Raw genomic sequence first — 26,261 nt, 5'->3', positions numbered from 1 at the left:
ATTCTCTGCACTATGAAATCATTCCAACATTTAAACATTTTAAAAAGCAATGTATTATTGTCATATGCAACAACATGAATGAGCCTCACAAATATCTTGCTGACTGAAAGAAGGCTTCAGGAAATGTACGTAAAGATTTGTTTTACCATTAATAAAGGAAATTGAAGATGACTCGACGAAATGGAAAAATCTCTCATGCTCTTGGACTGGAAGAATTAATATTGTTAAAATGGCATGCTACCCAAAACAATCTACAGCTATAATATGACCCCTTATCAAGTTACCCATGACATTTTTCACAGAGCTAGAACAGATAATCCTAAAATTTATATGGAACCATGAAAGACGCAGAACTGCCAAAGCAATTCTGAGGAAAGAGAACAAAGCAGGAGGCATAACCGTCCCAGACTTCAGATAATACTACAAAAGCTACAGTAATCAAAGTGTCATGATACTATCACAAAAGAAGATATGGATCAATAGAACAGAAAGCCTAGAAGTAAATCCACACACCTACAGTCAATTAATTTTCAACACAATGGGGAAAGACAACCTCTTCAGCAAGGGGTGTTGGGAAAGCTGGACAACTGCATGAAGTCAGCAGTAAGAACATACCCTCCCACCATACACAAAAATAAACTCAAAACAGCTTAAAGACTTAAACATAAGACATGACACCATAAAACTGGAACACAGGCAACATTCTCTGACATAAATTGTGCCAATGTTTTCTTAGGTCAATCTCCCAAAGAAATAGAAATAAAAGCAAAAACAAACAAATGGAACCTAATCAAGCTTATAAGTTTCTGTACAGCAAAGGAAATCATAAACAAAATGAAGAGACAACCTACAGAATGGGAGAAAATATTTGCCAATGATGTGACTGACAACGGCTTAATTTCCAAAATATACAGCTTATACAGTTCAACAACAAAAAGCAACCCAATTGAAAAATGAGCAGAAGGACTAAATAGACATTTCTCCAAAGATGACATACAGATGGCCAACAGGCACATGAAAAGATGCTCAACGTCGCTAATTATTAGAGAAAAGGAAATCAAAACTACCATGAGATACCACCTCACACTGGTCAGAATGGCCACCATTAAAAAGTCCACCAAGAACAAATGTTCTGGGGAGGGTGTGGAGAAAAGAGAACCCTCCTATACTGTTGGGGGAAATGGAAGTTGGTGCGGCCACTATGGAAAACAATATGGAGCTGCCTCAGAAAACTTAAAAACAGAGCTGCCATATGACCCAGCAATTGTGCTCCTGGGCATATATCCAGAAAAAAACCTAAAATTCAAAAACTATACACGTCCACAGCAGCACTATTCCCAACAGCCGAGACGTGGAAACCTAAATGTCCATCGATAGATGAACAGGTACAGAACACACACATACAACAGAGTACTACCTGGCCAAAAAAAAAAGAACCAGATAACGCCCGTTTGTAGCAACACGGATGGAACTAGAGATTACTATACCGAATGCAGTAAGTCAGAAGACAAATATCATATATCACTTATATGTGGAATCTAAAATATGATACATATGGACTTATCTACAAAACAGAAACAGACACAGAGAACAGACTGGCGGCTGGCAAGAGGGTGACGGGGAGGGACTGAGTGGGAGTCTGGGGCTTAGCAGAGGCCAACTGTTCCATACAGAATGGAGTGACAAGGTTCTACTACACAGCACAGGGAACTGCATTCAATACCCTATGATAAGCCACAATGGCCAAGAACATTAACAAAGATAGGGACTTCTTTGGTGGTCCAGCAGCTGAGACTCCACGCTTCCACTGCAGGGGCACGGGTTCGATCCCTGGTCAGGGAACTAAGATTCTGCATGCCACATAGCAGCCAAGAAAAAAAAAAATGTATATATGTATAACTGAATCACTTTGCTGTACAGCAAAAATTAACACAATATTATAAATCAACTATATGTCAATATAAAGTTTTTTAAAGATTTGTGTTTTTCACTATATGTAAATTTCACATAAGAAAAATATAAGTTTTGAGCTCTGGTTAATGATACACATGCTGAAATATTTGGCAGGAAATGTACTGATATCTGTATTTTACTTTGAATACATTACAAAAATAAGATGGATTTAGAAATGGATCATTTGTGATCACCCAAGTATAGGAAAATGGTAATTGTGAAGTCCAGGTGGTAGGTATACAGGTGTTCAAGGTTACATCTTTCAACTTTGCTTGTATGTGTGAAACTTTGCATAATAAAGCAACAGGGGAGGGTGGTGTGAGGGACAGACTCCTGCGTGTTGGCTTGGTTTTCTAGAATCGAAGGTCACTAGTCCTGAGTGGGTGCCCTGCCTCTGCCCCCAGGGAGAGGGCATGTTGGGGACACACTGGCCTGGAGGCTTTGCGCTGAGGGAAGCCCCCAGCTGTCACAGGCTGGCTGAGAAAGCCTCGTTTGACCTCAAGACTTTCCATGTGGGCCGAGAAGGGATTTCCCTGAGGCCCTGGGATTCAGCCGACACCCTATCTGTAGACCCAGCGCCCCTTTGCCCCATCTGAGCAGGGCAAGTTGGGAGAGGAGCCTGGCCAAGTCGGTGGCTGTGTGACCCTCTGTGAGCGACGGCCCCCTCCCTCCCTATGCAGCACTGTCCATGTCTGTAAAATGAATGATAAACTCTAGTTTATTCCTTATAATGGTGGCCCCCTGGTCCCTGCTCTGTCCCTCTGTGCTTCCAGAGACCTGAAGAGCAACCCATTCTTTTGTTTTTTTAAATCTTTTAATGGCTTTAATTTGAAAACAAAAGTGAAAAATGTTTTTATGAAGTATGAAAACCTGGTTGTGGGGAGTTCCCAGGTGGCCTAGTGGTGGCCAGGGTTCAACCCCTGGTTGGGGGAACTGAGATCCCACAAGCTGAGCAGCATGGCCACAAAAACCGCCAAAAACCGAGTTGCAGGATTTCCAGTTTATTACATGAAAGTGAGAATTACATGATGTAGGAACTGAATGCTTTCTAAGGTAGTTAGTGGTTAGAACTGCAAAGGTCAGTGTCTGAGAGAGGAGAAAAACACTAGTGCTGATAAACGCTGCCCATTACAATATTTTATTCTTATGAATAAAAATGCTGATAATACTCAGGCATTAAACACTTCACACATGTTAAAACAGTTACTTCTTGCAATAAACCTTCATAGTAGGTACATTATAATTATCCTATCTTAGAACAAAGAAACAAAAGGTGCTTCAAGTAACTTGACCAAAGTCGTATAACAGCAAGTGTCAAGAGGCAGGCTCCGAACCCAGACTGTCAGGCATCAAACACCACACGCTGACCCACGCTGCTGGAGCCACTCTGCTGTAATGGAGCAGCCTGTTAAAGCTGCCCTCAGTGACCACAGCTGAGCCCCTTGGCCTCGCTTGCCATCAACCACCAGTTGCCACCAATTTCCCTCAGAATTCCAACTCGGCCCCCTCTTGCTCGAAGGCCTTCCTCATCCTCCTGGCCCCTGAGGGGTCACACACACACTCACTCACTCAGACTCTCTCTCATACACACACACCATGAAAGCCTCTCACTTGCCCGCTCAGAAACCTCCAGTGCTGCCCTCTCCCTGCGCTGCACCTGCATGTCCCCGAAGCCCCAGACACAGCCGGGGCCACACCTTGGTGCTTCTGCGCAAGCCCCATCCCTGGGCTAGGATGGTCTTTCTCCCAAAGGGCTCCTTCTCATCCCTAGAGAGGCAACGTCTCCATCTCCCACCCCCAGAGTCTCCCCCCAACCCCCACACTCAGTTCCTTGACCGCTGAAGTGAAGTCACTTCCCACTGCCTCCCCACCAAATGGTGGCATCTGCTCCAGCTCTGGGACCCCAGACCCAGCATGTAGCTGGCATCCTGCCCCCGTGAGGGCTCAGTCAGACAACATTCCTCTCAGTGGCAGCTCTGGGTCACGATGAAGATACAGACAGACAGACAGTCGTGCCGAGTGGCTTGTGAGGTATTAGTTTCCTGACCAGGGATCAAATGCAGGCCCTGGCAGTGACAGCACCGAGTCCTAACCACTGGACCACCAGGGATGTCCCAGAAGATGCAGACTGAATGGGGCAGCTGATAAAAGGTGGCCGAGGACAGAGTGGACAGATCGGAAGTGGTGTGAGATGGTCAGAAGATGCCTCACTACAGAGTGAGAGTGAGGAGAGACCAGGAAACCAACAGCTGAGTAGCTGCCCTGGGCCGGGTCCTTTAACAATAAGCACATCAGTGGCTCAGCAGGTAGAGAACCTGCCTGCAATGCAGGAGACCCAGGGGATGCGGGTTCAATTCCTGGGTTGGGAAGATCCCCTGAAAGAGGAAATGGCACCCCACTCCAGTATTCTTGCTGGGAAATCCCATGGGCAGAGGAGCCTGGCAGGCTACAGTCTATAGGGTTGCAAGAATCGGACACGACTGAGCAACTGATATACACACTCAGGAACTGTCACAATACCCTGGGGCAGGGCTTAGAAGTCTCAGAGGTGAGCAGACTCAGAGGTTAAGGGTCTTGCCTGGGATCACTGGGGAGTAAGTGACACGTTGGGGCTGCAGTGTCTATCCTGCCTGTCTGAGGCCTAAACACTAGTCCATCCTGGCCCCCACAACCCTCCTCAGGGGTCTGCACCCACACATGCTGTGGCCCTGTGCTCACGCTTCATATCCACTAGGCCCAGAGCTGTGCTCCCAGTTCACAACTGTGTCACTCAGCCAAGGAGACAGTTTCTTGAGAAAAGGCAAAACGAGCATATGAGGCATCAGAGTCAGCAATTAAGGCAGCGTGTCTAGAAGCCATGGGGCTCGGGATCGCAGCCATGGCCAACAGCCCTGGGCTGCAGTGTCCTGGAGAGGCAGATGCTGTCATCCCAGGCATGTCCTGGCTCCCCAGGTCTCACCTGTGCTGGGGATGCTGACACCTGACAGCCACGGAGAACTCCCGTGACCGTCATCACTGGCAATCACAGTGCCTCAGCCCCCACCCTTGCTGCCCAGGATCTAGGAAACGGGGATTTAGTGGGGAGCAAGAGGGGCCAAGGGCCGACTGGTGGAGCTGGATGGGGCTTAGGTGTGACCGGCCAACTCAGGCCTGAATGGACAGGCATGGGAAGAGATGGTGGAGAAATGGCCCCACCCTCTAAAGTTCTAAAGAAGCAAAACAGTAGGGAAATCAATGGACCTCAGCCTCAGGGTCGGGAAGGTCAGGAAGGTAGATCATAGCTAATTATAGAGGCAGTTATCTAGGCGGCACTTTCCAATTCATCCAAGTTTTCCCCACTCACTTCCATATTCTCCACTCATGACCCTGTTCCAGGCTGGGGACACTGAGGCTACCAGCCGCTCACACCAGGTCTCAAGATACCCCATCCCCATGCTCCAGATTCCAGCCCACCCCTGATCTCTTCCCTTCCTGGCAGAGGGAGGTTTTCAGAGCACAAGTCTGGCCTCAATTGTCTTCACTTCAGACCGACAGCTCAGCCTGGTCCTCAGTATAACTTGTGGCTCTGACCACAGCTGTCTTGAAAGGGCCTCATCCCCTATCAGGCGGCACGTGCTGGTCCTACAGAACTGCATTCCACAGCAGCTCCTTCACAGGCTCTCACCCCCAGACCTCACCTCCCAGAACCTGGTTTGAACCTGGCACGTCCTGCAGGACTCCACTTAGAGGCGTCCTCCCCGCAGAAGCGTCCTTAACCACCAGCTCTGAGCTCCCAGCACAGTCACCCTGCCCTGGCCCCGCCCACTTCCTTTTCTTTCTCTCCCACAGACAGCAGAGCTTCTGGGAAGCAGGGCTGTGTCTCACATACCCCTAGCAGAGTGCCCGGCACCTAGTTAATATTTACAAATCAATCAACCAGGCACGAAGTTATGTGACTTGCCCAGGGCCAGTGAGCTGGGCAGGCAGGGGGCTGGGAGGCACTGTGGAGTTCCTGTTGGCCTGACGCCGCTGTACTCCTTCCGTGCTTTTTCTCTCTCTCTCTGGTTGTGTGGGTAAGACAAAGGGGGGGAAAGCGCCTGTGAAAGACAAGTCTGGGATGCTGGGTGTTAAGTCTGAGGATGGGAGCTAAGACGTTAACAAAACGCTACCAGCTGAGGAGAGCGAGCACCCACGCACGGAGAGCTGGACAAGGAGGAGGGCTCCAGCCTGGGCCACTGGCGCCTCATGCCACGAGGAGCAGGCCTCCCAGCCGGGGCCATATACCACAAGAATGAGCCTGACAGTCCCCTGTCTGTGCATAAACACAGGCTCCACACCACTGGACCACTGGTGACCTGCACAACCCGCCCCCACATTTTTTCTCACTGGGGAAGGCAGATTCCCAGAAGGACACACAGGACTGAGTGAGCTTCCACATGAGTGAACAAGGAAAGATCATGGAGATGTTTCATTAGAAAGAAAAAAAAAAGTCATACTTTCATCATGCTGCCAACAATAAACATGAGTGAGTGAAGTTGCTCAGTCGTGTCCGATGCTTTGCGACCCCATGGACAGTAGCCTACCAGGCTTCTCCGTCCATGGGGTTTTCCAGGCAAGAGTACTGGAGTGGGTTGTCATTTCCTTCTCCAACAATAAAACACATACACAAACAAAACTCCTCCACGAGCAGACGAGGTCATGTCAACACACAGGGAAAGGTCCAGGAGGCTGGACAAGCATGTGATCCAAAAGATTAAAGGGATCACTTGGGCTTGCTCCCCAGTAAGAGCTCTTTCAACATGAGTCAGTATTAATCATAACTCTAGGGGAAGATTCCCTTATGTTACCTGTTTTTAAGTTGAATTAGGGCAAGTGGGATACCTTACCTTCCTCTTAAAACAGCTGAATTTAAACATTCCTTTTTGTTTACATGTAATCTGGCTCAGCAGTGAAGAATCCGCTTGCCAAAGCAGAAGACTCAGGTTTGATCCCTGGGTCAGGAAGATCCCATGGAAAACGAAATGGCAACCCACTCCTGTATTCTTGCCTGGGAAATTCCATGGATAGAGGAGCCTGGCAGAGGAGGATAGAGGAGATAGCCATGGACAGAGGAGGGGTTGCAAAAGAGTCGAACACAACTGAAGCAACTAAACAACAAGTCCTAGATGACAACATTATCCTTCTGCTCGTCTCTGAATTGCAGAAAAAAAGAGAGAAAGAAAGCAGATTGCTCTCTTTCCCTTGGTTTCTAGGTCTGAGTGCTTCCTTAGGAATTTGCTCTGGGTATTTGAAGAGCACCTTGCTCATCCTAGCTCCCATGTCAACATGTGTCAACACACAGATCCTCTCACCCTGCCCCACCAGAGGTGAGGTTATTACCTGCGACCCGGAGGTCACTTGCTGAAGGTCATACAGTGGCAGAGTGGGGGACCTTGTGGCACGTGTGCATGTAAGACACAGACACACCTCTTACGTACCTACAGATGGTTTCCTGTTGCTATTTCCTGGTTACTGACTCTCAGGCACAATTATAATCAGCAAATGATCTGTGCCACAGGCTAAAAAATACTTCATGGCTCTGAGGAAAGGATGGGGCCTAAGTCACTAGTTTACCTGCCAGTATCATTAATAATTACCAATGATTTGTTCTATTATGAAACATGGAACTGACCAACTCAAACAGAGCAGGATTTCAAATCTTCAGGCTGAGATGCGCTCTACATTCAGGTCCAGAGTCAGCAGTGATGGGCCGGACACCTGCTGAAAATCCGTACTCTTCTGGTTCCCAGGACAGCTTTGCTCTGTCTTGCCCAGGCAGGGGAGATAAGGACCAGGTAACTATCAGGCACTGCTGCAGGTAGAAGAGCTGGAAAGAGCAGGCTGAGGGACTGAGGACACCCTCCGAATGCTACACAGCTCACCAGAAGCACTAACTCTAGGTCAGACGGAGGCTGCCCTGGCTAGGGCTATGGACGACATGAAGGGGCTTCACTGGCCGCTGAGACTAGGATCTGGCAAGAGTGGGACAGAGCTGCCACCCCTCGACCTTAGCGAGTGGGGGTGACCGGGCCCCCACTCTGCCCACCTCCCCTTCCTTCTGAGTCTGGAAGGCCCAGCCCATACTCTTATCCCCTAAGGCTTTCCCTGACCACTCAACAGGAAAGCTGATCTTGCTCTCTTGGGATCCCTACAGTGGTCATACTCTGCACATTTGGCCATTAATCACATGATGTTCTCCCTGGCTCTCTTTGGTTCCTTCAATCATTCCACAAATATCTGCTAAACAACTACCCTGTGCCAAGCACTGACTGGGTGGCTGGGGACCCTGCAGTGGGTAGGAGGGTGGATTTCTGCCTCCGTGAAGCTCACAGGCTGGCGGGGGAGGCAGAGGGAGAAGCAGGTAAATTATGTAGAGTTATAAACTGGGTAAGTGCTATGAAGGAAACATGCAGAATGCCAAGACAGAGACTGTGGGACAGGGAAACCTCACAGAAGATCTCTCTGGGGAGATGACAATTAACTGCTATGAACTTCTAAATGTCCATTTGCACTTTGCAGCTCCCAACAGGCTGGAGGGCAGGGGAAGCAGACCCTCACAACAAGGGGCGCTCTTGCAGCTCAGTTCGTGCTCTGGGACAAGAATGTGACTCTAAGGACTGCCTTGGTGAGTAAGTGCCCCCTCTGACATGGCCCTTGAGTGATCCAGCGGCGGCAGCAACAACAAAACCCGAAGCCAGCAGTCCCAGGAAGCATTTGACCGAACAGACCTGTCTCTGGCTCAGAGCACAAAGCCCAGACCAAGGAGGCTGGATGCCTGAACAAACGGCCAGCTTCCGGACACCTGGCCCACTGCCAGGAGGCCTGGAGGCTGGCATGACTTGTCTGAAGGGCAACTTGGCAAAATCTGCCAAAACATACAATGCTTACGCCCTCTGACCCAATAAATCCCATCACCTGGAATCTATCCTAGAAAATACTGGCATGTGTGCGCAACAGTATGTGAGGAGATACGCAGAGTTCTTCCATTTATAACATCGAATGACCAGAAGCAACGTCAAAGTCCATCAGTAGCGGCCTACCAGTCACAGAAATCACAGGACATCCTGCCACAGAATGGGTATCATGGAGCCGTAAAAAAAAAAAAAGTGATCTCAAGGTAAAATTATCAAGTGGAAAAACAGGCAGTTAAAGAACAGTACTCAGCGTGGGATGTCTTTATGTTTGCATGTGGACTTAGAGCTATAAGTCTCTTAACACACAGAGGAAGCTTGCAAAGACACACACCAAACTGATTCTAACAATCACATCTGCCACAGGACAAGAAGAGATGCAGGCTTTACATCTCATATGCTTCTGTTCTGTCTTCTTTTCCCTGGCAGTAATGAATTCACTCATACGATTAAAAATGCATTTTAAAGAGTTTTTTTAAGATAAAGTTCAATGCCAAGAGATCAACCTAGTGTTTCTCCATAGCTCAGCCTCTAATACTCATCATCCAACTGGCCTTGGTTCCTACCCCTAACCACTTCCTCCTTTTTCCAACAATTCAGTTTCTCCTGGCTTTGCGGCACCTGACGACTTGTAAACATTTCCCATAACATTTTCAGACACCGTTTTCTCATAAAGACAGCCACAGGACAGAAAGCTGTTATCTGGAAAGTTCCATGGATACTTCATACCACTGCAACTGTATTCCACAGTGACCTGACGACCTGACAACAAGCTGTGGACTATTTCAGTGGAGCTTGCCAAGCCCCCCAGAGGCCCAGGGCAGGCCCCATACCAGTCATCACTTTCAAAGGAAAAGGAAGGGGATTTTAGCAAGACAGAAGAGCCAGAACAACTTTTTTAATTTCTTCAATGTACTTCAAGAAATTTGCAGCCTGCAGATTTCTGTTTGCGTGGACAGAGGCAGGAGGTGCTGAGTATCTCTCCACCAACAGTAACCTGTGTGTGTGACAGGCAGAACAGATTCCCTGGCTTGCTCCCATCCAGCCTACAGGGCTCTCCATCTCTCTTCCTGCTGTGCACAAACTAAGACAAATAGCCAGGCTGGACATGAGTTGTCCAAAAACGTCCATGCAGGAAATACCAGACTCATCACTCATTGCAAGAGCCCTAACTCCCTTCTTCTTTCCCAGCAGCTAACCTTGGAGGCAAAAAGTCTCCGTGGGGATTATTCACTGGCATCACTGGTCTCTCTAGAGAGTTGTGCTTCCCATTCGTCCATTATGCACAGGAAATGCCAGGCTGTGCCAATGGCAATTGAAATGGTGAAGGGCACAAGTGATTCTCATAAGACCTCGACAATTAGGACACAGCTGACCTGAGGGAACACAGCATGGTGAACAAGGGGCCCTCAGAGAAGTGTGCTAGACAACCTGCAACAGAATCGTTGGAGAACTTGTTAAAAATACAAAATCCAAGGACTTCCGTGGAGGTCCGGTGGCTAAGACTCCATGCTCCCAATCAATGCAAGGGGCCTAGGTTCGATCCCTGATCAGGGAACTAGATCCCAAGTGCCGCAACTAACGATCCTGGTGCAACCAAATAAAGAAATATTTTTTAAAAATACAAAATCCAATCAACACCTCTGGGAGTGGGATCAGGGAATCTGCTTTAAAAAAATCAAAGCCATGTAATTATGACAGCTGTAGCATAAACACGGGACTTAAAAACACCTTAACAAGGAATCTGCATTTTTTTAACAAGCTTCCTGCAATGATTCTGATGCAGAGAACCACTGCTCCATGGCCCCAAGAGAGAGGCTGTCCCCAGGTCAGAGTTCCATGCTGGTCCTTCTCATTCTAGCATGCCTCTCGGCCTCCTCTCTGGCTAAACTACTTCTCTCCTAAGGACTCTGCCTTATGCTCCTGCTGCTCGAAGGTCCGCAAAGTCTCCCCTCCCCACCCTCACAAACCGCTCTCACCCTGGGGGCCGCAGTCCAGGAAGTCACGGAAAGCAGAGTGCAGGGGGAGAGCACACTGGCCAGGATGGCGTGGTCAGGCTCTCACCCCACGGTCTCTCACTCTTGCCCCACGTTTTGTAAATAATGATGATCTAACAGCTGAGATCACTGAGAGCCCTGCTCATGTGCATCACGAGGTACTCGCGTGGCCATGGGCTACTTCTGTACTTACAGAAGCTCCACCTGGAAAGCCAGTGGGTTATGTGATGTTATGGCTACTGCTGAGTCTGCTGCACCAGCCAGAAGAGAATAAATGTGTCTGCAGTTACCTACGGCTCCTTGCGTCTTCTTCCAGCCTCTTAGCTTACGCCTTGCCTATCCTGGGTTCAACTAATAGTGCGCACAGTGAGATACAGCGAGACAACTGGTGCCGTGAGCAGGATCGGCAATACACCAAGCCTTCCCCAAACTTGGTTCTTGGCTCCTCCAATGACCTTGGGCAATCGACAATCTCTGTGAGCCTTGGTTCCCATTTGTAAAACGGAGATCACTGTCTCACAGGCTTGCTGTGAGAATTCAATGCAATAAATGTTAGCCAAGTTCAGTTTCCCCCACTGCTCTTACTGCCCTACCTTCTCTACAGAACCTCAAGCTATTTGAGGGGGAGAACTGCCCCTCGTTCACATCCAAACACTTGTTGGCAGAACCCAGGGCCCAGATGGAATGTCTGAGGCTGCAAAATGAATCCCTGTTGCTGGGCTGTCCTTGACTCTTACCTGTCCAATGTTGAAGGTCAGTGTGATGGCATAAAAGAAGTTGGAGTTGGCACTTCCTGCATAAATCCAGAGATGCCACAGGACAGGGAAGAGCAGGGAGCAGATGATGATGATACAGGCGAGGACAAATATGTTTCGCAGAACTGCAAAGAAGATGGCCACCATTAGCAGGACTGCAAAGACACACGGTCACCGTTAGCCTAGCGCTGACTCTCTCTGGGTCCTTTGCAGTGATGGCCCCGCAGCACAGAGAGGCCCAGGAAAAGCTTGGTGGAGCTCAAAGGCAGAACGCCCCTGCTTCTCCACCCCAACACATACATACACACACACACTCAGATGTACATACACACAAGACGCAACCTTAGACCCTTGGCAATGGCTCCTTCCGCCTCCTTCCATGGGAGGTACAAGACTTGGACTCTACCTCTGACTGGGCTCAGCTGGCTACAGTCGGTAATGCTGTGAATGCCTCTGGGCATGGGGCGGGGGAACTTCAGCAAGACACTGCCCTTAAACCCCCAATCCCAGGGTGTCCATGAGTAACTCCTCTCCCGGCCCCAAGCAGGGTGCTTTCTGACCTCTGTCGATCATAGATACAAATGGCAGCACCAACCCCTCAGTGTCTCTAGGGTGCCACAGCCCAGGTCTTAGGAAACACATTTTCCATTCTCCTCAGTTCATATCTTAGGTCCCCTGCCTTGCTTTTCAAATGTCCCTCACTCTTCCTTAGATGATCTCTTTTTGATACCCTCCCTCTTTACCATCATCCCCCCACTCCCTGAGGGAACGTAGAATCTCACCAGGGAGAAGCTCCCCCGAAGCCCCTGAGAGGACCGGCTACACAGAGTGGTCTGCGGGCAGTCTGGCAGGCAGAGTTCCACTGGGGTAAGGCAGCCTGAGAGTGGGGCACAGACCTCAGAGAGACCTTGGTTAAAATTCCTAGGGACTTTCCTGGTGGTCCAGTGGTTAAGAATATGCCCTGCAATACAGGGAATGCATGTCCACTCCATGGTTGGGGAACTAGGATCCCACAGGCCACATAGCAACCAAGCCTGTGCACTGCTTCTAGTAAGCCTCCCATGCACCGCATGAAAATCCGGCAAGCTGCAGTGAGACCTGATGAAGCCAAATAAATAATTTTAAAAACAATTCCTGCTCTGCCAGCAAGTTTCTCAGAATCTCAGCTTCCCCATCTCTAAAATAGGGCTAAAATGCCTACTTCATGGAGGGTTCCATGAATTGAACAAGTTGTGGAAAAGCTAGCAAGGGTGTATTACTGTGTGTTTGCTATTGCTATGGTAACAAATGATTGCAAACTTAGTGGCTTAAACAATATAATGCGTTGTGTTACAGTCCGGGAGGACAGAGGTCCACAGGCTCTGCTGGCTCTAGAGGAGAAGCCACTTGCTGGCCTTTGCAGTGCCTGGAGGCTGCCGGCATTTCTGGCTCAGGACTCCCATTTTCAACCAGCAATTGATTGAGTCCTTCTCATGTCGTATCATTATGATCTCCTCTTCTGCCTCCCTCCTCCACTTTTTTTTTTAACGGACTTTAGTTTTTAGAGCAGTTTTAGGTTCACAGCAAAGATGAGTGGTACGTAGAGACTGCCCATGTACCCTCCTGCGTCTACTTCTGCTCTTAAGGGCACTTGTGTGGATAATCTAGGATATCTCCCCATCTGCAGGCCGTCTGACACGTAAGGTGATCTAGTCACAGGTTCTGGGGATGATGAGGTGACATATTTGTCGGGATCAAGGAGGGGGCGTTATTCTGCCTAACACAGGGGTCTCCGGGGTCTGGGATCTAATGTCTGATGTGCTGAGGTGGAGCTGATATAATAGAAATAAAGTGCACAATAATGTAATGCAGAAATGCTATTCTGGGGGTTCAGGCGTTGGAAAGGAGATTGGATTACAGCCAAGGTTCTCAATTCTGGTTGTAAAATGAACTCACCTGGGGAGCGCCACCCATGCTACGTGAATCAGTCTACAGAGGTGGGGCCCAGGAATCCATGTTGGTTTCTACAAGCTTCCCTGGTGATTCCAATATGCAGCCAAAGCTGTGAGCCACTGGGTCACAGTGGCAGACTTCTGCCCAATATGGGGCCCGTGCTGGTCTGCAGCAGAGACTTGGCTGGTCAGTGTCACAGTGAGAATAACCAGCCAAGGTAGTTCAGAGATCTTGTCAGAGCTGAATGTTTTCAACTTAAGCTTCATTCTTTACTGAGTAATTACAGGTGTCTTGCTACTGGCTGCTGTTGTTAAAAAGTCCTTTCTTTCATAAAATCAAGACAAATGGCCAGTAGTTGACTGTTTTAGTGTCTTCAGTAAAATAAAAAGTTGGGAACTCTGTCCCCAGGATTTTTTTTTAATGCTAGTAGTCCCTGAAATCCCATGATTTGTAAACACTGACTTGGAGGGCTTGCAAGGTACTCTCTTCTGATCTGAAATTTCTACACTTCTGGGTTTTCAAAGCTGAGAGGTGAAAGCCCTGACTCAAGCCTCTTGGAGAACTCTAAGAGGCCTCAGTCTTGCTCTCAGAAACAAGAATCTGGGGAGAAAGATGTCTGCACTGAGAGTTATTATTAAACAAAGTTACAACCTCAAGAAAAGAGATGAAGTGAGTGAAGATCACTCAGTTGTGTCTGACTCTTTGTGATCCCATGGACTATACAGTCCATGGAATTCTCCAGGCCAGAATACTGGAGTGGGGAGCCTTTCCCTTTTCCAAGGGATCTTCCCACCACAGGGATTGAACCCAGGTGTCCAGCATTGCAGGCGGATTCTTTACCAGCTGAGCCTGGTGAAGGGAAGCCCAGGATACGTCTATTTACCATTCCTCCACTTCATCACTATTTACATACTTTTCTCAATGGTTCTTTCTTTAAAAAACAAAACAAAACACTCCTAATACTTTCAGAGGTTTTGTTTTGTTTTTCTTTTTCTGCATTGGGTCTTCGCTGCAGCAAATACGTTTCCTTCTAGTTGAGGTGCTTGGGCTCAGCAGGCCCGAGGTATGTGGATCCTAGTTCCCCTACCAAGAATCAAACCTCTGTCCCTTGCACTGGAAGCTGGATTCATAGCTAATCGATCACTAGGGAAGTCCTTCAGTGGTTCTTTCTGATTTCCGGGTAATTATTTTGCTGAAAAGAATACACAGTATTCCTAAAATAAAACTCCTGTGGTCTGACAGTCCAGGTGGGTCTTTGCTCCATGTCTCCAGCCACTCTGTATTTTAGAACGGGTGACAAGGAGGTGACCAAGTGCAGAGACTGAGAGAGGTTCACATGCACCTCCTGGGGGCAATCACAAAAAGCTCTGACAATGCTTTCCCTGTGCCCTGAAGAACTGTCACCACATCCAACTGGCTTCTGGCCTGTGGTGACCTTTGCAGGACTGTGGAGCTGCTACTCACTCTTGCTGGCTGACTGGCCTGAGGATTCCAGCTATACGCCAGAGCAGATGGAGCCAGGGACCCGGGGCACAGGACAGCCTGTTCCAGCACCACGATGTGTCGGAGATGTCAGAGGTGACCAGGGACCCTTCATCCGCCGTGCTGGGCCAGATGGAATCAGATTTCCCACCAAGTTCCCTGGGTGACTTCCTTGGATCTCTGGCTCCATCACTGACAAACTGAAACCTCAGGCAAGTCACTTTCCCTCTCTGAGCCTCAGGCATTGAGAAATAAAATTCCACTGGAAGAATCCAGTCCCATCGGGAGGGGCACAGAAGGGATTTAGGGACTTCAAAGGTCATGGTGCTGTTTCTTTTCTTAAACTAGGTGCTGGGCACATGGAAATTTATTATATTTTTTTAATAACAAATGCATATTTTAAAATCAGTATTCCTTTATCTCTATATAATAATTAATACCAAAAAAGAAAAAATGAAGGACACACACACACAAAATCCAGCCCTTTGGTAACTAGCTCTTTGAGCTCGACCACTGCAGGCTGGCACGGGCCCTGCCAGCAGGCTGTTCCCTAACACCACGCTTGTGTGTCTGTGTGACTCATCCTGGCCCCAAGCTCCGCAGAGTCCCAGCATCTAGGACCTGCACTCGGGGGAGAGCCCACGTGCCTCTCCTCCCCACTAAGCAGGACAGGAAAACAAAACGGCGAATGTGTGAGCAGGCATGCTGACACTGGTAACTCATGTCTAAACCGAATTCTTAAACACATTAGAAGCCTGATTATATTCAACCTAGGTGTAAAGACCTCACAAGGATTCCACTCGCACGTCCACACAACCAGGCTGAAGATGCCCTGGACAAACAGAATGACTCATAGTTGTCTTGCCCCAAACAGACACGCCAAGTCTGAGCGTTCTCTGCTGCAGGAGCTGCGCCTGGCAGACAACGCTGTCTGCGGGCCCTTCAGACAAGCTCAACTTGCCCAGTGAGCCAACAACAGCATCTATTAGCTCATCCAGGTTTCCGGAAACCCCATCTTTATTTTTTGTGCCTCATCACCCAGAGGGCATAAAATAGTTCAAGTTTTGAAAAATATGTTTATTTCAATGACTCTGAGTGACTCTGGTTATCAAGCCTGAAGCTTTGATCATGAAACTATGCAGACCTCCCTGTGTAATTAATACTACTAATAATAACAGTGGCACTATTTACATTTATTCTTTCTCAGACCTCAAACACCCATGAAAGATATTCTGACAGATGAAAAAATGGGAGACTCAGAAAGGTGAAACGACTTGCTAGTAATGGGAAAGCCAGAATTCAGACTCAAGACTGTCTGGCTCCAGACTCTTTAGCAATAGGGGATGAAAGATCTCACCTGAGGGAGACACCCTCTGTGGGAGAGACTGCCAGAGCAACTCCATCTTAGGGGAAAGAGGACCAACGTCCCCCAGACTCACCCCATCACAAACTAGGGTATGTTCACATGTCCTGTGCCTTTGGGACTTGCCAAGGGGCCCCAGGCTGACTCTGAGACCCCTCTACTGGGTGAACTGGGTGATTCTTGTCTGTTCAATGAGGATGCCACAAGCAGAAGATGCTACTTCCTGCTTCTGATCTGCTCGACTGGTCACTGCCCCACCTGGAGGAGCAGTCCTGCTTGTCCTGCCCACTCAACCTGTTTACCTTTGCTCAGAGGCCCACTCCTATAGACAGGTTTCTTTCTAGCAGCTGGTCAGTTTCACTTCCCGGTTGATGCTCAGCAGCCCCAGAACAACAATAAAGACATTTCCTCTGAAGCCTGTCCTCCCCAGGTTTATTGCTGTGCAAGGGAAGTTCTGCAGCTCCCTTCCTGTTTTAGAGAATCAGGTGGTGTTGGGCCACTGGCACTGCTTCTTTATTGAAGTGAAGTCGTTCAGTCATGTCCGACTCTTTGTGACCCCATGGACTGTAGCCTACCAGGCTCCTCTGTCTGTGGGATTCTCCAGGTTGCCATTTCCTTCTCCAGGAGATCTTCCCAACCCAGGGATCGAACCCAGGTCTCCTGCATTGCAGGCAGACGCTTTACCATCTGGGCCACCAAAAATCCCATCCACAGAGATTGGGACTGACATATACACAATACTACCATATATAAAATAGATAACTAATAAGGACCCACTGCATAGCACAGGGAGCTCTCTAATAGCCTGTATAGGAAAAGAATCTAAAAAAGGAGTGGATGTATGTATATGCATAATTGATCCACTTTGCTATATACCTGAAATTAACACAACATTATAAATCAACTAAACTCCAATAAAAACTATTTAAAAAAAAACCCATCCACAAACATTTGAACACTTGTTAGGTTGTTCTGTGTGTCATCGGGTGTAATCCTGGATGCTGGGGACACAGAGGTGAGTGAGTCATGAGGCTACTCTTAGGGAGCCCACAAACAGTGTAAAGAACCCAGAGGACACAGAGCCTGACTCAGGGCAACAGCAGGAAATACTAGAAAGACCAACTAGATCAGCACTAGGCCGACTTCGGAGGAGGAGCTTGAACGGGTCTTCACATTAGGTACGAAGGCTATGGCGCAGCAAGGGGAAATGGTTCAAAGCCACGCTGTCCAGCATGGCAGCCACTACCCATGTGTGGCTTCTTTAAATTAGATTAAAATTCAGCTCCCCAGTCACACTCGTGGTTACTCTATTGGACTGGGCAGATACAGGGCATGTCTATCATTACAGAAAGCCCTACTGGGCAGTGCTGGCTGGAGCCTCCTGCATTTGGATGCCAATGCCAGCCCTTCTACTTACCAGTCTTGTGCCCTTGAACAAGCGACTCTATCTTTCTGTACCCTAGTTTTCTCATCTGCAAATGGCGATACTTTTTCTCAAAGTCTGGTGTGAAGATAAAATGAGCTGATGCATGTAATATTCTTAGAACCACAGCGACCAGGCACACAGTCAGCGCTCAATAAATGCTGGTTATTTTTATTATTACCACTTGCGTGTAGCACCAAGGGGCAGATATTGTGCTTCATGTCACGGCTGGCACAGCAGGTGCCCAAAAAATGCCTGTCCATTCCTAACCACCGGCTGTTTTCATCCAGGGCGAGGTGACACAAACCTGTGCCAGAGGGTGCGAGGCGGGGGTACTCACATCTATAGAGGTGGTTCCACACGGGGAAGAAGGCCATGTAGAGGGCCACATCCCCCACCGTCGGGTAGGACTTGAAGATGGCGATGATGGCGATCTGGATGAACATGAAGAAGATAGGGTGCTCCCTGGGGCGAGGCGGGCAGACAGAGAGAGAGGCGGAGGTCAGTCAGGGACCAGGCCCACCCCAGAGTCTCTTCACCCCAACCCTGAAACCCAAATACACTCTCCAGGGGACTTTACGCAGGGCAGGCTCCACCACCCACAAAACACAGGGCCAGGCCCAGCAGGAGGGCAATAAACTGCAGGGACCCTAAGATGCCCACAGGTAGTGAGAAGAGCCCAGCACACACTAGAGACACAGCCCACAGAGACACTTCCCATCAACCCTCACCCCCCGCAGCTCCGGGCCTTCCCCCAGGAGCCCAGAGAAGGAAAACAAGTGAAGTCAGTGGCCTCTATTACTGGGTTTAAACAACTGCTTGTCAGAGTAATTAGGCAGCACCCTTGCCAGAGGCCCCTGACACTGGACCCGGGCAGGAAGTACCTCCTGGCTGATGCTTGTTTTCTCTGACAACAGGGTCAGTGGGGACTACAGATCTTTAGCTGTGATGAGCTCCTTTCCTGAAATGGCTACATGCAGCTTTTTGCTCTTAAGGGCTGGAACTGGGGAATTTTCTGGTGGTCCAGTGCTAAGGCTCTGTGCTCCCAATGTGGGGGGCCTGGGTTTGACCTCTGGTCAGGAAACTAGATCCCACAAGCCACGACTAAGAGTTTGCATGCCGCAACTAAGACCTATGCAGCCAAATAAATAAAAACGAACTTTAATGGGGGAGGGAGGGGCTGGAACTGGAGTTCTAGTCACCTTAAACCAGTAAGACTGGCTGCCACTTCTTGAACCTTCACTTGTGCTCAGCTCTGTGCTAGGCATCTTTTCCTGCATCATTACACGTGATCCTCACTACCTCCCACCTGGAAGGAGGCAATGCTGTCACAGCACTTTGTGGATGAGGAAATCAGGTTCAGAGAACATAAGAGAGTTCGAAAGTGATGGAGTGGCTTGTCTCCAGAGCACCTAAGCACCGCCGGTGCTGTTCTCCCAAGTGCCCAGCAGGACCACAGCTCTGATCAGGAAGGCTGAGACGGAACTCAGCCTCCAGTGCTCCTCCAAGAGCTGACTGAGTGCAGAAGAGAATCTGCCAGGAAGAAGCCAGATGTGCAGCCTCCTCAGGTCTGAGCAACGTGCACATGGCCTACTTCTGCACAGGACCCAGAAGGGTGTCTTCAGGTTAATGCCCAGTTTAGGAGGGTGTCTTCAGGTTAATGGCATTCTTGCCTTCTAGGTCAAAGGTCAGGTCACTCAATGGATGTAAATCTGAGATGTGGAGACAAATTTGTACACACCCAAATACTACTATGAGGCCAATGACTCAGAAACTCAGCTAAAAAGTTTCTGAGTCAAAGTTTCTGACTGCAAACTCATGCAGTCCTATAATCTCTAGGAAGGGTCTGGCTATCTCAGTGAGCATTTTCCTAAGGCTCATCCAAGTCATTGGTTTGGGCTTTTTAGGTAGCTGGTAACAGCTGCACCATTTCCAGGAAAAGGCTAATGACAAGGTGGTACCAAAAGACGTGGTGAATGTATGGCTGAGTCCCTTTGCTGTTCACCTGAAACTATCGCAAAATTGTTAATTGGCTCTACTCCAATACCAAATAAAGAGTTTCTTTAAAAAAACAAAGAAAACCCACACAACATTGAGACTTCCCTGGTAGCTCACCTGCCAACACAGGGGACAGGGGTTCAATCCCTGGTCTAGCATGATTCCACATGCTGCGGAGCACCTAACCCTGTGTGGCACAACTACTGAGTCCACACTCTAAAGCCAGAGCCGCAACTACTGAGCCCACTCGCCACAGCTATTGAAGCCCGTGTGCCTAGAGCCTGTGCTCCGCAACGAGAGAGACCACCGCAATGACAAGCCAGCGGATCATAACTGGAGTGTAGCCCCTGCTCACCACAACTAAGGAAAAGCCTGTACAGCAACAGAGACCCAGCAGAGCCAAAAATAATAAATACATAAATATATAAAAACAAATACTGACACCAGAACCTCCTGCAAGAGCCCCTGGGGAGCAGTGACTGGTGGCCCTGTTCTCACAAAACTGGCACTGCAGGGGCTGGAGTGAAACTGTATCCAGACACAGGAGGGTGGCCGAGAGGGAGGGCAGGCATCTTCACACCTTCCGTTCCCGCAGCTCTGTGGCCCTTGGTGGGGGTTGGGGGCAGGGTGTCACAAGATGGTGGTGTTCCCCAGGAGCCATCTGTAGCCTTTCACATGCCGACAATAGAAGGTGCTGGAGAACAGGCTACACACGTGAGGACAGGTGTGCCAGGTTCCCTGCTTCTTTCAGCTCAGACCCAGGCCTGACCAGAACGGGGGTAGGACATATGGACCACAGACAGCTGGAGAGCCTGGCTGAGTAAGGCTGCCAGAATTCTGGAGCCTGCCAGGCCAAGAAAGAAGGCTTTTTCTGTCAGATGCCAGGCCAAGGCTATGTTATAAGAAGGGAACACCAGCTCTGAGCTTTACGGAAAGAGAACTGTGTGCCTTGGTTCACTGGCCATGGAGAATGAATGAAAGGTCAGAGCAAAGAACTCAAGCTCTTGAAATCTAAATCCAGCCCTTCTACCTCCCTGGACCACCCAGCTGTATCTATGCTGACTGGTGCCTGTTTGCCCCTCTCTGAAGCTAGGATAACAAAACCATTTCCGGGAGCTATTTAATCCTATGTGTGATCTCTCTCAGGAGCTTGGCAAGGTGCAGAGGTCTGAGCATAATTCTGGAGCCAAACAAACCTGGTAACCCCAGCTCCACTGCTAACTGGCTGTGTGACTCTGGGAGAATCATTTCACCTCTCTGAACAGCAATTTCCTAGACTAGCAAATGGAAGTGACAGTAATATAACACCTACCTCTAAGAGTTGCTGGAAGGGTTGAGCATGAATATAACTCAAAAAGGTGGGATGGACAACACATGTTAGCTCTCTTACTTTGCAGAAGAGTATGCCATAGGCAATCCATTTGAGGGAAGTTGATCAAAGCTGCAGGTGACCAGCCCCTCAACTAACACCTCCTGAGTCCCTTTGGACAAACTATCACTGGGACGCAGCTAGAGGACTCCCAGCAAGATCCTCTTTTTCCAAGGATATCATCCCCACCTCAATCCAGCTCTTTTCTAAAACAGTGACTGGGGAGGTGGGAGGGAGGTTCAATAGTGAGGGCACATATGTATACCTATGGCTGATTAATGTTGATGTATGGCAGAAACCAACACAATATCATAAAGCAAATACCTTTCAATTAAAATATATTTTTTTAAATGAAAAAATACACAGAATAAAATAAATTGTGATATATACACACACAAACACACAAATAAAACAGTGACTGGGCTCAGCGGCATTGTGGGTTCAAGTACCCCAACGTGAGGCCAGGGGGCATATGGGGCTCCAAAGCACTGCCCCTTATAGCTGGCACCTTGTGTGTCACTCTCCTGCAGGGTACAGTCACTGAAGCAACTCAGGGTGAGGTTCCCTGGGCATAAATGCCTCGACCCAACAGCAGATGCTCCGAGTGAGAAGAACATCTGAAAAGCTACAAATGACTCTGGGGACAAAAACTCAGTAGGTCCCACCACTTACTTTAGCTTTATAGCTAAGGGGATGGTGTAGAAGAAGACGTTGATCTGAAACACACACACAAAGAAGAGGCTGAAGTGCTCAAACATCTCTGCAAAAAAGTACCAAAAGAGGCCAATGTTCGGGGTGAGATCTGGAACAGAAAGTCTGGAATGAAGAAAACAAAGGGAGAGAAAAAACACAGCCAAGTTAGAAACAACCTCCTTTGACCTGCTTTTCTCCTGAAGGTTTTGGTCACTGTTGAGCAGTCAAGGAAGACTCTATCTCCACAGAGATCAGGATGTGAGGGGCTCTCTGGGCACCCTGGATATAGGTAATTAACAAAAACAAGGGGCAGAGACCCAGAGAAAAATAACCCATAAAAAGGATCACCTGAGCCAAACTCTGGCATGCAGCAGAGATCTGAAACAAGGCAGGGATTCATGCTAGAAATCAAAAGACCAGCCCCTTCTCTTCCTGCCCCAGATACGTATGCTCAAAACCAGGAGATACCTAGCACTGTCGCAAAAGAGGAATGGGTTTGAAATATGTTCCTCTAACCTATTTTGAGCATTCTAAGGATTTGTCTAGGGGTAAGCTCAAAGATCCTGTTACTGCCCATTCTTTCTCCAGATGCATACAGCAGGAGCCAGAAGACTGAGTTCCTCACATAGAAGTGAGACTTCTAGGGGTCCAAGGAACCACTGCCAGGTTCTAGCAATGATCCCAGACCTTGCTGGAGAAACAGGGTTTAACTGGAAAACTTTTTGTCTTGGAGATATCAGATAAAGATGGGTTACAATTCTGCCTGTTCCAAAAATCTTACATAACATTAAAAACATACATATGGGGTTGAAACGGACGTCAGTTCCGTTTTAAAAGCACAAGGGAAGCATGGACAGGAAGACAGAGGCTATGGTTCATGGTCAGCTTTCAGACAAGACCATGGCTCATGGTCAGATTTCACTTGCCTCCACCCAGGCAAGTCTTTGCTTCTTGCTGTAACTATATTTCCTTTTCTGTGAAATGAGGGAAAGAACACAATCTGTGCACCAGCAGAAAACTAGGAAGTTTTTCATCAGGCATTACAAACTCTTATAGGAGGCAGAGGATGAGAAGCTTAAGGTTAAGTCACTGTTAGGCTCAGCGAGGATTTAACACAAATAAGCAGCTCAGAATCCCAAAGGGAAGCCGGTCACAGACCCCCTTCCCACCCTGGTGGGGTAAAGTGTCCATGACCCTCTGAGCTGTGAGTTCCTTCAGGCCTGAGCAGGTATCCTTCTCAGCAGACCACAGAGAGGATAATTGGAAATATCTGCAGAATTCATCTTGTAAACCCATTTTGATTTTCTCTATAAGTTTGACATATGGAAAGTGTTAAGTCACTCAGTCATGTCCAACTTTCTGTGACCCTATGGACTGCAGCCCACCCCTCCTCTATCCATGGAATTCTCCAGGCAAGAATATTGGGGTGGTATTCCTCTCCAGGGGATCTTCCCAATCCAGAGATCAAACCTAGGTCTCCTACTTTGCAGGTGGATTTTTTACCATCTGAGCCATCAGGGAAGTCCCTTGACATATGGAAGGTGGCTTTATTTTAAAACTGTTGGAGACCCTTTTACAATAGAGGAATAAATACATCCATTCCTGTTTGAGACTGAATCGAAACCTTCTAGTTCGAGGCTGATAAGTGCTTTGGATGTTCCCAGAGAGTGTTCTTTAATTGACTTAGATCAAACCAGTGGTTCTTGAAGTGTGTTCCTCAGATTGGCAGCATCATACCACCTGAAAATTTATATATATATAGATATGCGAATTCTGGGGTACTAATGAGAGGGTAACAGGCAGGAAGGCCAGGGGTCTCCAAACAGAGGAAATAGGCTGCAAGTGTCAGACAAGTTTTTATTTCTCTCTTAAGCAGCAGGAGGAAACAAACTACAAGTGTCAGCTTTTTTTCCCTTCTCCATACAAAATTAAAAGGAAGTTTCTCTTAAAATTCTGTGTTGCCATGATGACACTTGGTTCCACCTGAACTTTTCTCAAACCTTGAGCTAACCAATGCATTTTTCTTATGGAAATGTTTTTCTTAAGCTATGTTAATGAACTATGTATTTACCCTAGACTCTGTCTTCAAGTTGGTTCTGCCTAAGACTCAGAACTAACTTGACAAACCAGTATGTTTTACTCATAAAATTGTTCTCCTAATCTATGTTAATGAATCTATATATTTACTTGGAAACCTGTCTTTCTACAAGACTCATGTCAATCATGTTACGGCCCGGGATGACTCACCTAGTGCCAACGTTATCTCAGAATGGATGTTGTGGATGAGGGGCCTAGTGCCACTCTGAGTTTTGAGACATCTCCTTTCTCTAATTAACACCTTGATGATAGGTATATAACACACTGCTAAAGGCTAGCAGGGCGGCACTCTTTCTGCCTCCTTCTGACGTCTATGTCAGAAGCTTTCTCTAACTCTTTTATACTTTAATAAAACTTTATTACACAAAAGCTCTGAGCGATCAAGCCTCATCACTGGCCCCAGATTGAATTCCTCTCCTCTGGAGGCCAAGAATCCTGACGTCTTTCACAGCTCAGCAACAACCTTTCACTTACCCCAGACTTACTTAATCAGAACCTGTGGAGGTGGGGCCCAGCAAGGTGGGTGTTCAAGCCCTGCAGTGATTCTGGTGCACACCAATGTGAGGACCACTGCTCTAGATATGGCCTCTGCTTCTTCTCCCTCTGATTCCAGATGGAGCTGTGAAAACTAAATCAGCTTCCGGAGTTTTCTAATGGGGGCATTACTTACATGAAGCCATAGACTGCAGGGATGAAATCCCAGGAACTGAGAAGGAAGAAGGAGAGGCAAACGACTACCACTAGACTTCCCATATACATCATGGCATACTCCCAAGAGAAGATCCAAAAGGCTTTGCTCTTCACTTTCACAGGTATGTACTGCCGCTAGAAGAGAAGGCAGAATGGTACACTTAAGGATCTCAAAGACAAAGAGCAGTTATGAGTCAACTTTAAGATCCTTCCAGCAAAAAAACACAGGATACAGAATAGGTGAAAAACCTAAGGACTGAAAAGATATGTTAGGTAAAGTGAAAATGTTAGTCACTCAGTCATTCTGACTCTTTGCAACCCCATGGACTGTAGTCTGCCAGGCTCCTCTGTCCATGGAATCCTCCAGGCAAGAATACTGGAGTGGGTAGCCATTCCCTTCTCCTGGGGATCTTCCTGAAACTGGGATCAAACTCAGGTTTCCCAACTTGCAGCCAGATTCTTTACCTTCTGAGCCTAGGTAAACACTAACCAAAAGAAAACCAGTTTGGTTATTGTTACCAAATAAGATAGACTTTAACATAAAAAGTATTGTAGAGATAAAGATGTTCTATCATGATAAAAGTGTCATCAGAAAGATATTACAGTTCTAAACTTGTATGTACCTAATAACACAATCTCAAAATATATAGAACAAACATGGACAGAGTTACAGAGGAAAAATACACAAATCCATCATCAGTGGATAACTGGTAGATCTAATAGACAAAAATCATAGTGAAACAGAAATATGAATAGCACACTTCATGAACTTGTTCACCTAAGATCTTACAAAACAAATTTATAATTCCATACATTGAGTCATCTTTACAGTATTCTATTTATCAGAAGCAAGTCATTGGTTTTGTTCTTACTCAAAAGGATTGTGTACTATGCATATAATTGTGCGGTCATGAGAAACGCTGGGCTGGAAGAAGCACAAGCTGGAATCAAGATTGCTGGGAGAAATATCCATAACCTCAGATATGCAGATGATACCACCCTTATGGCAGAAAGTGAAGAGGAACTAAAAAGCCTCTTGATGAAAGTGAAACTGGAGAGTGAAAAAGTTGGCTTAAAGCTCAACATTCAGAAAATGAAGATCATGGCATCTGGCCACATCACTTCATGGCAAACAGATGGGGAGACAGTGGAAACAGTGTCAGACTTTATTTTTCTGGGCTCCAAAATCACTGCAGATGGTGACTGCAGCCATGAAATTAAAAGACGCTTACTCCTTGGAAGAAAAGTTATGATCAACCTAGATAGCATATTCAAAAGCAGAGACATTACTTTGCCAAAAAAGGTCCGTCTAATCAAGGCTATGGTTTTTCCAGTAGTCATGTATGGATGTGAGAGTTGGACTGTGAAGAAGGCTGAGTGCTGAAGAATTGATGCTTTTGAACTGTGTGGTGTTGGAGAAGACTCTTGAGAGTCCCTTGGACTGCAAGGAGATCCAACCAGTCCATTCTAAAGGAGATCAGTCCTGGGTATTCTTTGGAAGGAATGATGCTAAAGCTGAAACTCCAGTACTTTGGCCACCTCATGCGAAGAGTTGACTCATTGGAAAAGACTCTGATGCT

The 26,261-nt window shown here is 47.6% G+C and overlaps 1 protein-coding gene across 2 annotated transcripts in view; it reads right to left on the bottom strand.

Moving 5' to 3' along the window:
- The window catches only part of PIGU (phosphatidylinositol glycan anchor biosynthesis class U), a 94,261-nt gene that overhangs the window by 3,418 nt on the left and 64,582 nt on the right, over window positions 1–26,261 (bottom strand). For both annotated transcript variants that reach the window (XM_040247492.1, XM_040247493.1), the window contains 4 exons: window positions 24,662–24,816; window positions 21,874–22,017; window positions 18,175–18,299; window positions 11,617–11,759 (listed from right to left, as the gene is read on the bottom strand). In XM_040247492.1, the coding sequence (XP_040103426.1) occupies window positions 11,617–11,759; window positions 18,175–18,299; window positions 21,874–22,017; window positions 24,662–24,816 (567 nt within the window). The remainder of the gene's footprint in view (window positions 1–11,616; window positions 11,760–18,174; window positions 18,300–21,873; window positions 22,018–24,661; window positions 24,817–26,261) is intronic.

The sequence above is a fragment of the Oryx dammah genome, unplaced genomic scaffold (assembly GCF_014754425.2).
Source record: "Oryx dammah isolate SB20612 unplaced genomic scaffold, SCBI_Odam_1.1 HiC_scaffold_10, whole genome shotgun sequence".
Classification (NCBI taxonomy): Eukaryota; Metazoa; Chordata; class Mammalia; order Artiodactyla; family Bovidae; genus Oryx; species Oryx dammah.
The sequence above is the reverse complement of the archived record's forward strand: the minus strand, read 5'-3'. Positions and strand labels throughout refer to the sequence as shown.